The 15178-nt window shown below is 37.1% G+C and overlaps 2 protein-coding genes across 2 annotated transcripts; one reads left to right on the top strand and one right to left on the bottom strand.

The window, feature by feature from the left end:
* Positions 1-10839: 10839 nt before the first annotated feature.
* On the bottom strand, positions 10840-11395 carry LOC119561771 (vitelline membrane protein Vm26Ab-like). Its single transcript, XM_037875259.1, has one exon. It carries the CDS (start codon positions 11340-11342, stop codon positions 10905-10907), a length of 438 nt encoding a protein of 145 aa, XP_037731187.1. The 5' UTR covers positions 11343-11395; the 3' UTR covers positions 10840-10904.
* Positions 11396-11576: 181 nt separating this feature from the next.
* Positions 11577-11870, top strand: LOC119561772. Its single transcript, XM_037875260.1, has one exon. It carries the CDS (start codon positions 11583-11585, stop codon positions 11868-11870), a length of 288 nt encoding a protein of 95 aa, XP_037731188.1. The 5' UTR covers positions 11577-11582.
* The last annotated feature ends 3308 nt before the right edge of the window (positions 11871-15178 follow it).

Here is a 15178-nt window from a genome sequence, read left to right as displayed (position 1 = left end):
ATACCAAAAAACTAAAATAACTAAGCACAATAAGACTCCATTGATAATAACTGATACGCCTATAAATGCTTTTGACAGAGTGATAGTGGACACTATTGGTCCACTACCAAAATAATATAAATAATAATATGTGACCTGACTAAATATTTAGTTGCCATACCAGTTCCAAATATAAACGCGAACACTGTCGCTAAAGCAATTTTTGAATCATTTATTCTGAAGTACGGTTCAATAAAGACGTTCATTACGGACATGGGTACAGAATATAAGAATTCAATTATAAATGACTTGTGCAAATACCTAAAAATTGAAAATATAACATCTACGGCACACCACCACCAGACAATAGGAACAATAGAACGAAGTCATAGAACTTTCAATGAATACATACGCTCATATATATCGGTTGATAAAACTGATTGGGACGTATGGCCATAGAGTAATTATGTATAGAGGCGCCATTTGCTCTGCCCCTCTCTTTCGAAATTGAGGCTATGATGCCACCTAGGCGAAAAAAGCTTATTTCCCCTCTTTTTAAAAGTTTGATCGAACTTGTAATTCTTTCCCACCTCATTCTGCACCGCTCTTGCTCACTGTTTTGGTTTTGTAATTAATCGTAAGCCCTATTGCTGTTGCTTCGCACCTAAGTTAGCTTCAAACTTGGCCTTGAATTGGCTCTTAGCAGAGGTTGGGCAGAGGTTCGGGCAGAGCAATTGGCGCCTCTATATAGATTCTTACTCTATGGTATGGCTTCAATATTTCTTTTTTTGTTTCAACACGACCCCTTCAATGGCACATAATTATTGTCCATACGAGGTAGTATTTGGTAAAACAAATAATTTACCAAAGCAATTTAATAGTATAGAAAATATAGAACCCATATATAATATAGATGACTATGCTAGGGAAAGTAAATATAGATTAGAAGTAGCATACAAAAGAGATAGAATAATGATAGACAAATATAAGGAAAATAATAAGATACTATACTATAACATAGATATATCAGTAGGTGAGCAAGTCCTTTTAAGAAATGAAACAGGTCATGAGTTAGATTATCAATATACCAGTCCGTATAAAGTAACGGAAATAAGAGAAAGAAATAACATTATAATAACGAATAATAAGAACAAAATAAAACGTTTATTTCATAATTGCATTTAGCATGGTCATGCTTAAAAAATATTTCTTCTCTAAATACGAATATTATTCCCAATTCCATTCTTTTTGTAACTAATAAAAAAAAATTTTTTTTTTTAAAAATTATTCTTTTAAGTAAAATATTCTAATAAAACAACTTCATAATATTACGTTATTTTTCAAAAGGAGGGAGATGTAGTATGCCCATATATTGAATATCTACTGTATCAAGAGTACTTGAAGCAAACACACTGTAACACTTTGTTGCAGTGCTTACATAAACAAAGGCCCGGTCAAAAACCTAAGTGGCCGAAACATGAGTCGATCGGCGCGCTCAAAGAAAGTGCAAGTGTCAGCATTCTGTTACACACGCAAGCCGTTCAACCGAACTTAAGTACATGCATATACCCTCGCGCTCCAGCTAAAGAGAGCATAATTAAATACACATAATATGTATAAGATATATATGAGTGATTCTTTGTGAAACGTATCGAGATTTTCATTATGGTCTCAAAACGGTTTCATATTTTTATCACGATATTATACCATTTATGCAGGATTTTAAAAAAGTTAAAAAAATTTATCCATTTGTCAGAGGCAAAGATATGGCGATGCCTTTTTTTGTTAAGATTGTGTATAACTTTAAATTACATGGTGTAAAAAAGAAAAAAAATTCTCCTTAATTATTATTTTTGCCAACCTTTCAGATAAAAATAACTCCCATAACAGTTTCCAAGCAAATTATAGTCCAAACTTAAAAAAAAAAAATTCAATCGCGCTTTTCTGCAAATCGGCACTTTTAATTTTTATAAAAAATTTGTATAATGTTCTAAACATAATCCTTGTTGAGCCCTACTAATTTTGACGTGGGACCCCCATGGGTTTCCCCAGAATTAATTAAAACAGTTTATATTAAATCAAAATCAAAGCAGTCTTTTCTTGTCCGATTATCCGATTGGGATAAATCGGAAAACTTTATTGTTTGTCCTGGGCTGATAGAATTAATTTTTTATAGGATCATTGACAAGAATATTAAAATGAGATAAAATGAGAAAGTGGGCTCCCATTTAAAGAAGCGATGTAAGCCACCGCAACTAGCTGACGAGGTCAAAATTCCAGCCCAAGACAAACAATAAAGTTTTCCGATTTTTCCCAATCGGATATCTTGCATTTGCAACATAAATTTGGTTGGACGAACGTACAATACCTCTGGGCTAGTCGCGTCGTTAAAGTAGCGCGTTAAACGGTCGAAAACAGTTCGTTACAACATAATTTAATAGTAATAACAAGAAAAGACTGCTTTGATTTTGATTTAATATAAACTGTTTTAATTAATTCTGGGGAACCCCATGGAGGTCCCACGTCAAAATTTGTAGGGCTCAACAAGGATTATGTTTAGAACATTATACTAATTTTTTATAAAAATTAAAAGTGCCGATTTGCAGAAAACCGCGATTGAATTTTTTTTTTAAGTTTGGACTATAATTTGCTTGGAAACTGTTATGGGAGTTATTTTTATCTGAAAGGTTGACAAAAATAATAATTAAGGAGATTTTTTTTTTCTTTTTTACACCACGTAATTTAAAGTTATACACAATCTTAACAAAACAAAGGCACCGCCATATCTTTGATTCTGTCAAATGTCAAAATCCTGTATAAATGATATAATATCGTGATAAAAATATGAAAACGTTTTGAGACCATAAAGAAAATCTCGATACGTTTCACAAAGAAACACTCATATAGCCGTTTCTCTGCCGTCCAACTGTGGGCAGCGCAGCTACGAGACTTAGGCTTACTTAGAACCTAAAGAAAAATGTAAGATCAGAAACAACTGGACGTTGGTAGCGGCACTAATGCTGCTCCAGATTTAAAATATAGAATATTAAAAACTAATCAAAGATGTCTGTACAGAAGAACTTTTTGCTATTTGCTTTAAGGCGCCTAAACTGGGATGCAAGCCTGATTTTAATTTCTTATTCTAGTAGATTAATCCTAAATAACTTACCCTCCCTAGCCAACCGCAGAACGATGCTTGGAACAGTCTTTACTTATAACATTATCGAGGCGAAATTGATAGCCCCGACTTGGTTAGCCAGCTAAACTTTTCTATTCCATGCAGATTAACAAGAAATTACATTTACCTAAAATCATTGTAGATCTAACTATGACTTGCATAAACTTTTCAGAGTATTCTGTTCTGACTATAATAGATTTTATCCTATTATCTCAAAGTCTGATTCTCTGCCTGACTTAAAAAGGATTAGTACTACATTTTCAAGCACAGATTTAGATCCTACTTTTTTTCCTCGAACTATTACTTAATTTTTCTACGCGTCTATCATCTCTCGAATTCGTGCCGTACGACACACGGCAGCACCCCTCAGTCGATTGGGCGGTTTCCAATTACACATCTTTTTACCTTATCAATCTCTTTGCCTTGCCTGCCTAGAATCTGGAATGAGTTTTACATACATACATACATTACATACTTTTTATACCCATTAAGTATATATATTCTTGATCAGCATGACTAGACGAGTCGATCTAGCCATGTCCGTCTGTCCGTCCGTTTCTACGCAAGCTAGTCTCTCAGTTTTAAAGCTATCGTGCTGAAACTTTCCCAAAAGTCTTAATAAGTCGGAACCAGCCGGATCGGACCACTATATCTTATAGCTCCCATAGGAATAATCGGAAAAAAAAATTTTTTTTAATTATATCTTTGGTGTTTTTGAACATAAGCTTGGAAATAAAATTTTGTAATTGGTTCTGAATTTCGAATTTAATTTTATCAAAATCGGACGACTATATCATATAGCTGCCATAGGAACGATCGGAAAATTGGTGAGAAAATTATATGAAACAAGTTATAGCTTCGGTGTTTTTTAACATATAACCTCCTACGCTTGGAAATAACATTTTTTAATTAGTTCTGAATTTTGAATTTAATTTTATCTAAATCGAACGACTATAACATATAGCTGCATAGGAACGATCGGAAAGTTGGTGGGAAAATAATATGAATCAAATCATACCTTCGGTGTTTTTTGACATAATATCTTATACTATTGGGAATATCATTTTTTTGTGTTTTTAAATTTAATAATTACAACTGCAAGGCTATACAAACTTCGGTTCGCCGAAGTTAAACTTCCTTTCTTGTTATAAACGATCTACCTCAAGTTATATCTTACTCTTCTATTTTTATGTACGCCGATGACGTTAAAATCTGTTTCTCCTTCATTCACACCTTCAATTTGACCTCATCAAATTTCAGAAGTGGTGCGACAGTAGTCTCCTTTTCCCAAACTTTGCAAAATGCAAACATATGACTTTTTTACCGTTCCTTCCCTCATCTTGTCTCCTATAGCTTTGGTTATCACAACCTAGACCGCATTACCACTTCAAATGACCTTGGAGTCAATTTCGACCATAAACTATGTTTCAATAGCCTCAAATGTAAGCAAAGGCAAGGGTGTCTTAGCTTTTATAAAGCAAAGGTGCAAAGAATTTGACGCCCCGTACACTACCAAAACACTGTATGTAGCTTTAGTAGCTTTAATACTGGAATATTGTTCTTGTGTGTGGAGTTCACAGTATATGGAGCCTCAAACCATTATCGAATCGGTACAAAAGCAATTTCTGATCCTTGCATTGCGTAATCTTGGCTGGGATTCCGGTAGATTACTACCATCTTATCGATGCAGACTTAAATGAATCGACTTGCCGTCATTACAACACCGTAGAACATGCAAAGCCATAATATTTCTTCATAAGCTTTTTTTGGGTCTCGTCGACTCTGAATCACTTCGTTCCATCAAGATTTCCACGCTCACTCCGACCTTTGCGCTTGCCTTTGGGCAGGTCTATTTATGTCCAACATGAACCTTTCCGTGCACTATGTAGCAACTACAATAGCCTATATAATATTTTGTCATTTTAAATGCCTATTAGTAGTACTCTTCCGATTAATAAATTAAGACATCTTGAATCATTACACTCGTAGTTATACTCTTTTTATGTACCCTATTTTATCCATAGTTTAGCATATACTTGTATTAGCAGATAATTGTTAATCAACTAAACAAATAATAATATATATTCTTTATCAGGATTAATAGCCGAGACGATCTGGCCATTACAGTCTGTCCGTATGAACGCTGTGATCTTATAAACTATAAAAGCTGCAATACTGGGATTAGGCATGCAGATTTTAGCGATTCCTGCGCAGCGCAAGTTTTTTTGTCGGGGTGCCTCTTAAGAAAAAAAAGCAATGACGTCAGGGGCAAAAAGATAGAGACGGAAGATCGTTTAGCCAGTGTTGCAAAGCTGTAGAAGGCAGTAAATTGACCGAAAATCCATGCACGTCAAATTGACGGGCAAAAATTAGCTAATTGAATCGGGAGTGCGCTTCTTTATTTGTCATTTAAAATTACAGCTTCAAATAACTAAAGATACAGAAAAGGGGGATATTGTCACACTGGCTTAAAATTAAATTTACCTACACACAAAAAAGTCTTTGGCCAAATTGACCAATATAACAGTTTAATGGGACCAACCCATCGAAGAGGCGATTTGCCCATTAAACAGTTACTCGTACGTAATACGTAAGGGTTACTGTAAAAAAAAGTTATGTAACTACAAACTAAGGATAGAATGGACCTATCAAAATGCAAAAGTTTGTTTAGTTAATATACAGGGTGGCTAATAAATTTTGCTACATTAAGAAACTCAAATAATTTTTTTTCAGTGTATGGAATTTATTTTTCTTTTATTCACGTTAAAGCTCATTAATTTTTATTAAATATAGCTTAGTAAGTTTTAAAAATAATGGAAACTATATGCCCCCCTGCTCGTTGATGCATGTGCGGCATCTTACCAAAAAGTTGTTCATTACTGCTTGGAGAGTTGAGACAGGAATAGCCGCAAGTGTTTCTCGAATGGATTGCCTTAGTTCATTCAAATTTGTTGGTTTTGCTTTGTAGACTTCCTGTATGCAATAACCCCACTAGAAAAAGTCAGGCGCAGTAAGGTTAGGCGACCTGGGTGGCCAACGGAATGTGGAGTTTCTGGATATCAGCTTATTGGGAAATTTTCGTCGCAATTCTGTCATAACAGGTTGGGCTATGTGAGGAGCTGCACCATCTTGCTGAAACCACACAGAGTTGAAAGAAATTCTCATTCGGCGCAATTCTGGATAGAAAAACTCTCTCTCGCTCAAGTAACGGTCTCCAGTAACCGTAACGGTGTGACCGTTTTCTTCGAAGAAAAAGGCCCCGACAATGCAGCGTGATGAAACTGCACACCACACTGTGACACAAAGTGGATGCAATTCCGTCTCATGGAGTATCTGTGGGTTGGAAGCACTCCATATTCGACAATTTTGTTTGTTTATGTTGCCGTTTAAATCTAAATGGGCCTCGTCAGACATGAAAAGACAGTTAAACATGTTTCCATCCTCTTCCACCATTTGAAGCATCTTCTGGCAAAATTCCAAGCGAATCGGCAAGTCTGCAGCGTTCAGTTTGTTGGCTATTTGAATTTTATATGGGAATAAGTCCAAATCTTTGTGCATAATTGACTGTAATGACTGTCTGCTTACACCCATTTGAGCAGATAAGCTTCTTGTCGAAACACGTGGATTGTTTTGTATGGCAGCAGCTACAGCAGCGATTGTTTCCTCCTCTGAAGGGTTTCGATGGTAAGGTCTTCTGTTGACTGTCCCATGCTCGGCAAAATTGTTTACAAGTCTCATTATGATCCATCTGCTCGGAGGATTGCCGCCAAACGTGCGCCTATACTCTCTTTGAACCGAAACTATGGACTCCAGTGCGTGATAGCGGCGGACAATCCAAATTCTTGTTTCAGTGTCCCAGTTATCCATTTTTGTTAAATGTAAAAGTCAATCTGCAAAATAAAAAAAAAATTAACCAGATTCATTAAATAGAAAAAAAGTTATTTAATTTTTTTTGGTAGCGGCTTTCATCAGCCACCCTGTATACTTGTATGCTTATACTTATATAAAAAATGTATTAAATGATAAATTACCATTTCATAGATACGTTTCTGTTGCATAGTAATTTATAGGTTATATAAGAATACAAAATTTTTTTTTAAATTTCCTTTTCACCCTAGTCTTTTTAGAGGTGTGGCTTGCACTTGGCTTTCTGCAGGTGTGGAAGTATGTTGAAGACTTTGCGGAATTTATTTATTTAAGTAAAGTTTGACTTGGGAATCTAGCTACACGGGACGCTAGAATTATAAACAACACATTGAAGAAAATTTGAAAAGTTATTGTTGCATACTTTATTATTAAATATTATGTTAGGGTAACTATTTTAAATAGCTAACTAACTATTTACTATTGAAACAACAAAATACAAACATCATGTGATCGTGTCTAAGTTATTAGTAGTTAAACTCCTAAATTGTAAACAACAACAATCTCTTGGATAAGGAAATGCTTTTCTTAAAAGTTGAAATAGTTTCCAAAAATAGATTGAAATATAAATTGTATATGCGTACATATTTTGATTGTACGTATATATTCATCTTAATATTGTATGCATGTTATGACATTAGGGTTTATTAAAAGTTGGTTGAGCATTAAGTATGTGGCGCCTGTGGTTCGAGAAGTAACTGTCCATATAAATAAGAACTGCAGGGGAGGGGTGTGCGGAATGTAGACAATTTTAATTATTTTAATAACTTATCATCCTATAAAGCTTTGTACGCCGGCGGGAGTAAATACACAACGTACTGGGTCAACGTCGCACTTTAATTAGGTTCGGGAAACCGAGCATTGTACAAACACATTAGAATTACACTTGTAGAATTCAGTCGCATTAGCGTTTTATGTATCTACATATGAAAAAAGATTGCTGAAATCTATAAGAGTAAAGCGTTCCCAACCATCGAATTGTCAATATTACCTATCAAACAGTTACTCTTACGTAATATGTAAACGTAAGAGTTTCTATAAAAAATAATTTAAACAAGGAAGAACCAAAGACCATAGAATATTCTATGGTCTTTGGAAGAACGAGTACCTCGACTATCAGATACCCGTTACTCAGCTAAAGGGACAAAAGGGAAATGGAGACATGCAAGCAGCCAAGCGAGACTGAAATGCGCCACCTACCCCTGATCACAATGCATGGTTATGTGGGTGGTAGACAGATTAAAGCGTTATGGGCGATAGAGTGGGCGTGCAAACTTTTTTTGGGTCAATCGATAGGTATTGACGAGACTAATAACTTTCAATTAAAATTTTTTTTTAACCACAGGTTTGGGCGGTTCGTTGGCGTTAGAGTGGGCGTGGTAAACTTTTTTTTGGATCAATCGATGAAATTGACGAGACTAATACATTTCAGTTAAAGTTTTTTATCTATTATAAAAATTGTGGGGGCCAAAGACTTGGGCGGTTTGTGCGCTCAAGGATACGGAATCTAAATCTGAAATCCCAATTCTCTATCTTTGATAGTTTCCGAGATATCCTCGTTCATATATACGATTTTTTGAAGTTTGTGGGTGGTTTGTGGGCGTTAAAGTGGGCGGGTAAAACTTTTTTTTAGGTCAATCGATAGGTATTGATGAGAATAATACATTTCAGCTTAAATTTTAATTCTAGCATTAAAACTGTATGAGCCACAGTTTTGGGCAGTTTGTGGGCGTGGCACGCTGCTGAAACAAACTTGCGCTGCGTAATAAGCTCAGGAATCTGCATGCCAAATCTTAATAGCCTAGCTCTTATAGTTTCCGAGATCTCAGCGTTCATCCGGACGGACAGACAGACGGACAGTCGGACAGACGGACAGACGGACATGGCTATATCGACTCGGCTAGTGATCCTGATCAAGAATATATATACTTTATGGGGTCGGAAACGCTTCCTACTGTCTGTTACATACTTTCCGACGAATCTAGTATACCCTTTTACTGTACGAGTAACGGGTATTAAAATGTAAATGGCGGTTTTTTTATATTTCAGGCAAATTTTATTTTGTGTGTATAGTTACAAAACTATGTCCTTTGGAAAATTTTACCAAGACATTTTTTTATGTGTAGGGAAGAATGGAAGAATACTTGAATATGCTTGTTGCCGTAAATGTTTTCTCACCTTTTATACATGGTCATGGCTTACTGCTAAAACAAACTTGTGCTGCCCAGAAGCTTAAGGATGTACATTCCAAATACCAACTTTCTAGCTTTTATAATTTCCAAGAACTCAGTGTTCATACGGACGGACAGACTGACGGACATGGCTAGATCGACTCGGCTAGTGCTCCTGATAAAAAATATTCTTTTTGCCTGTTACATACTATCCGACAAATCTAGTATACCATCCTACTCATCGAGTAACGGGTATAAAAAGGGGTTCATGCAAACTCAAAAAAAACGGACAAACATTTTCAAAATTCAAAATCTTGTTTTTGAAGTAACACGCTTGGGATTTTAACAAATCAGGTGTCATTCGATGAGTGTATTTATTAGGAATAAAAGTGGGCTAATACCCTCAGATATTTATTACCAACGGCCCCAACATATACAATTTTTTAAATTTTCACTTTAACACTCCTACCGCTCTTGCTCCCAACCCAATTAACATTATAAAAGTCTTTGTATGCAATCTTTTTTGGTTTTGCAATACCTTTCGATTGAAGATCGTTGGATCGGACCAACACAGTCGATTTTTATTTCCTCGTGTATATAGAGTATCCCCCTTCGGACACTCTCCTGGTGCGCTTCGTCAATGATGATGTTAATATTACATAAAGTTTGATGACCACCTAAAAGAACTCATTGAATTTATGAATATACAGTGAGCACATTAATTATTCGTACACTTTGAAGTTTAAGCTTCATTTATTTATAAGTCAACAAATATTAAAGGTATTGCTAATTATATTTTTCCATAATGAGGATCAACATTTCTGAATTATGTTTAACGTCTTACATTTTCGTATACTTCAATAAATAAAATATTTAAATATTTTGTTATTTTTAATGTTCTTACAGTTTTTTTTTTAAGCCGACCCATGTTTTTTACTAAGTTATTCATCTCTTTAGGTCAGCCCATTCAGCCTGCAGAGCCATTTTCAGTGTTGCTTTTGATGAAATGTTATGCTTTCTTCTTTTCTTTATTACAAACATGTTCATTAGGACTTAAGTCCAGTGATTGGGGAGGTGATTTGCGCTGCTTGCAGTGATATATAAGCCCTTCATGCACTAAATATGAGGCATGTTTCGTATCGTTATGTTGGTGATAAAAAAATAGCAATTCAAACCTCTTTTTTATGTTGATTGTATGTAACTCTCGAGGTAAGAGTATTAGGCCTCCCAGCTTTCTTGTGATTTCCAGCTATTTCTCCAGTACCGACATATCTATGTGACTTCCAAAGGATTTTACCAAACAAGACATAAATTATGACAGAAATTAGGAAATGCAAAGCTCAAAAAAGAAACGCCGATTAGCGTTGCGTTTATAAATAGCTGAGGATATCGCTAATATATACAAATAATTTTGGTGCCACATTTTTCGTAAATTTTTTGCTTTTCTGTCGTTTTCTTCATACACAATAAAAAATGTACTAGGTGGTGTACTAATAGCTATTGTGCTCACTGAAAGTTGTTAACTGGTGTTTGGTTTCTAGCAACCAATCAATTTTTTTTTCATTTCAGGAAAAAGTCGGAAACGAATATATTTTAACGCTTCACTTTATTCATATGTGGATTAAAGTGTATAGTCAGATTCGGTTCGCTTATTACAGATCTCGGATGAAGGGAACAGCGTAGTGGGGCACATATTGCGAGTAGGCCCCGGTGGATCCGTAGCTGGGGGATGGAGCATTGCAGGGCACGGGCTGCAGAGACGGCTGGCAGCTGAATAAATAGTTCTTTGGGCACGGCGGCGATTGAATGGGTGACGGGGCTGAGTAGGTGGGTGCGGCTGGAGCTGAGTAGGAGGGACCAGCAGGAGCAGAGTAGGGCTGGACAGCTGGATCCGAGTAGGAGAAGGAAGCTGGAGCCGATGCAGCTTGAACTCCATATCCGCCGTAGGTACTGCGCGACACACGAATGTTCTCAGCCAGAGGAGCTGGGATAAGGATACCCTGCGTGGGCTGCAGCTGGATGGTCTCGGAGGACACTGCGGACAATGCCAAAACACCGGCGATAAGAAAGTGACCAAAGTTGAATGCCATTGCGGATGGTTCAATAGGTATCTATTCTTGCTGCAAAAGTGGAGAACGAAATGTGACTGTTGACTAAACCTCAGAGCCAACCCTCTTTAAAGCGCAAGTCAAAAACGCTGATCGCAATCCCGGAGTAGAACGACAGCAAGCAGAAAAAATGTAAATGGAACCACCACAGCCTGAAAACTGCTGACAGCCCCCATCCAGAGGGCGACTTTGGAGCATGGTAATGACCAGCTCTTTTTAAAAATGGCTCATACAATGACGCTTTGGTTTCTGGTCTTGGTGACCTTAAGTCCCACATGGCTAGTCTGGCGAAGAAGGGCCGCCAAAGTCACTTCCGCAAAGAAGTTTTTGTATCTAGACCGTCACATTGCCGAACGCAATCAGAGTTGGGCCCACCGTCTCCCAATAAACTTCTATTCCGAATGGAACAAGCAGTACTACAGGACATTTCGTCGACACGCTGGCATGATGGTCTTATTTGGAACAGAAATTCGGCACCAGCACCCATTCGAATATGCTCGATTTGTCTGATAATAAATTTTACTAAATTGTTCATTAGTTTTAATTTATTTTGCGGATGAGGGCTAAGCTAAAACTATAATTTAATTATATTACATACATACCTTATATATGGACCGATCTTTCACAAGCTACTAGCCTTTTTTTGGTTAAAATTTTTGATTTGCCTTCAATTTTTTACGTTTACTATCAGTAAATAAGTAAACATGTATAAGAGGATTTGGCAAAAAAAAATGATTTTCTTATTTCGAATTTTTGAAAGCTCGTAAAAACACGAAAAAACTCAAACAGGTAGAACGAAGCGTTTCCGACCCTATGAAGTACATATATTCTTTATCACAAGAACTAGCCGAGTCGTTCTAAATGCAATTTTTATACCCGTTACTCGTAGAGTAATTGTGAATTAGGCCGTTTGTGGGCGTTAGAGTGGGCGTGGCATATTCGCGTAACAAACTTGCGCTGCGTACAAGGCTACGGAATCTAAATCTGAAATCCCAATTATCATTTTTTGGAAGTTTCCGAGGTATCCGAGTTCATATTTACGATTTTTTGAAGTTTTGGGCGGTTTGTGGGCGTAAACGGGGCCGTGGCTAACTGTTTTTTGGTCAATCGATAGGTATTGATGAGAACAATACATTTCAGTTAAAATTGTTATTCTAGCATCAAAACTGTAGGAGCCACACCTTTGGGCGGTTTGTGAGCGTTAGAGTGGGCGTGGCACGCTGCAGAGAAGCTCAGGAATCTGCATGCCAAATCTCAATGGCCTAGCTCTTATAATTCCGAGATCTCAGCGTTCATCCGGACGGACAGACAGACGGACATGGCTAGATCGACTCGGCTAGTGATCCTGATCAAGAATATATATTCTTTATGAGGTCGGAAACGCTTCCTTCTGCCTATTACATACTTTCCGACAAATCTAGTATAATAATAAAATAATGTTTTTATTTTTGTAAATTAGTAGTTTTAAGCTTCCTTCTCGTCCCACGGATACTTCCATCGCCATCTTTTCCGTGCCATCTGAAGTCCAGCTCCGAGTCCGAATAGGCATATTGGACCTTGAGAAAGTGGGAGCCGGATTGGGAACGGGGTTTTTCCGGCTGATGGCGCACGCCCGGCAGGATGTCCATGTAGGGAGCGAAGTCCCACTCGGCATGTTCCTTCCCATTGGGATTCTTTAGAGGATCTCCTCCAGCACTTCAACTATTCTGCGGATTTGCCCTGTCGTGGTATTGCTTCCTGTGGGTGAAGTCCCACAATAGGCAACAGCTTGGATAAGGGGTTCTTTTTCATCTGCACTGACATTCTGCCGGCGTTTTCGGACAACTATATATTATAGCTCCCATAAGAATAATAGGGAAAAAAAATAACATTCTTTAATTAGTTCTGAATTTCGAATTAAATTTAAAATTGGTGGGAAAATAATATGGAACAAATTATAGCTTCGATGTTTTTTAACATATAACCTCCCACGCTTGGAAATAACACTTTTTAATTAGTTCTGAATTTCGAATTTAATTTGATCAAAATCGGACGACTACATATAGCTGCCATAGGAACGATCGGAAAATTGGTGGGAAAATAATATGAAACAAAATATAGCTTCGGTGTTTTTTAACATATTATCTTATACCATTGGGAATATCATTTTTGTATTTTTATACCCATTACTCGTAGAGTGAAAGGGTATACTAGATTCGTCGGAAAGCATGTAACAGGCAGAAGGAAGCGTTTCGGACCCCATAAAGTATATATATTCTTGATCAGGATCACTAGCCGAGTCGATCTAGCCATGTCCGTCTGTCCGTCTGTCCGTCTGTCCGACTGTCCGTCTGTCTGTCCGTCCGGATGAACGCTGAGATCTCAGTAACTATAAGAGCTAGGCTATTGAGATTCGACATGCAGATTCCTAAGCTTCTTACGCAGCGCAAGTTTGTTTCAGCAGCGTGCCACGCCCGTTCTAACGCCCACAAACAGTTTTGATGCTAGAATAAAAATTTAAACTGAATAGTATTATTCTCATTAATACCTATCGATTGACCTAGAAAAAGTTTGCCTCGCCCACTTTAACGCCCACAAACTTCAAAAAATCGTATCGTATATATGAACGAGGATATCTCGGAAACTATCAAAGATAGAGAATTGGGATTTCAGATTTAGATTCCGTAGCCTTGAGCGCAGCGTAAGTTTGTTACGCGAATATGCCACGCCCACTCTAACTCCCACAAACCGGCCAAGCCTGTGGCACCCACAATTTTTATGATAGATAACAAAATTTTAACTGAAATGTATTAGTCTAGTCAATACCTATCTATTGATCCAAAAAAAGTTTGCCGCGCCCACTCTAATCTGCCTACCGCCCACATAACCAAATATTGCGATCAGGGGTACGTGGCGCATTTCAGTCTCGCTTTGCTGCTTTCATGTCTTTATTTCCCTTTTGTCCCTTTAGCTGAGTAACGGTTATCTGATAGTCGAGGTACTCGACAATAGCGTTCTTCCTTGTTAAATTTAAAATTATATCTGCAGGGGTATACAAACTTCGGCTTGCCGAAGTTAACTTCCTTTCTTGTTTTCTGTGCTTTTGCACAAAGATTGCCAAAGACTACATTTCTTATTCTTTGGGCCGCGGCTAACGGCGTCCATCGAAATTCACTTGCTAAATCTGGTATTTTTCCTGCTATTTCCTTAGCTTTTTGTCGATGTGAGTACTATACCCCTGCAAGCATTTTCTATCGCGGAAGGCACTTTTAAGTGACTTCTAGAAGGTGAAACGATCGTCCCCGATATAGCATTCGGATCGCCGAATTAACTTCTGGAAGTGTCGCCGTAGTCACTGCTGGAAGTCTTTCAAGTGATTTTGCATATGCTTGTAAAAGATACCTAGAATGGTCTATCCCAATTGGAAAATCTTAAATAAAATCATATTTTCTTACTTGTTTTGCAAAATTTTTTATTTAATTTTTCTATAAGGGCGTTGGCCTCTTGTATAGACGGTCCCTGGCATGTAGGAAATTTTGCTAAACAATGCTATTTAGATCCAGCTCCGTCGACATAAGAAATTCAATAATAACCATTTCCAAAAGAAACAGAAACAAAGATATTTTTTTGTTCAGTCAAAGTAAAAATAAACTAGAAGACATTACCTTTTACAATGAAATATGACGAGATTCGTTGGATACCGTGTTGCTACGCAGTTACACGCCAAGTAATGTCCACAGCTAGCTTGCCCGTAAATAGCTTTAAATAACCGTAAAGCCTAGTACTCAGATTGGCTAAGAGTTTCACTAGTCGAAAAATCTTATTCATTGTGACCGACG

Source organism: Drosophila subpulchrella, unplaced genomic scaffold (genome assembly GCF_014743375.2).
Source record: "Drosophila subpulchrella strain 33 F10 #4 breed RU33 unplaced genomic scaffold, RU_Dsub_v1.1 Primary Assembly Seq36, whole genome shotgun sequence".
Taxonomy (NCBI): domain Eukaryota; kingdom Metazoa; phylum Arthropoda; class Insecta; order Diptera; family Drosophilidae; genus Drosophila; species Drosophila subpulchrella.
This window is presented reverse-complemented; position numbering and strand designations above follow the sequence as displayed.

Excerpts from the sequence above, each read along its gene's own strand:
- LOC119561771 (XM_037875259.1), bottom strand. The coding sequence starts at position 11,342 with ATGGCATTCAACTTTGGTCACTTTCTTATCGCCGGTGTTTTGGCATTG.
- LOC119561772 (XM_037875260.1), top strand. The coding sequence starts at position 11,583 with ATGGCTCATACAATGACGCTTTGGTTTCTGGTCTTGGTGACCTTAAGT.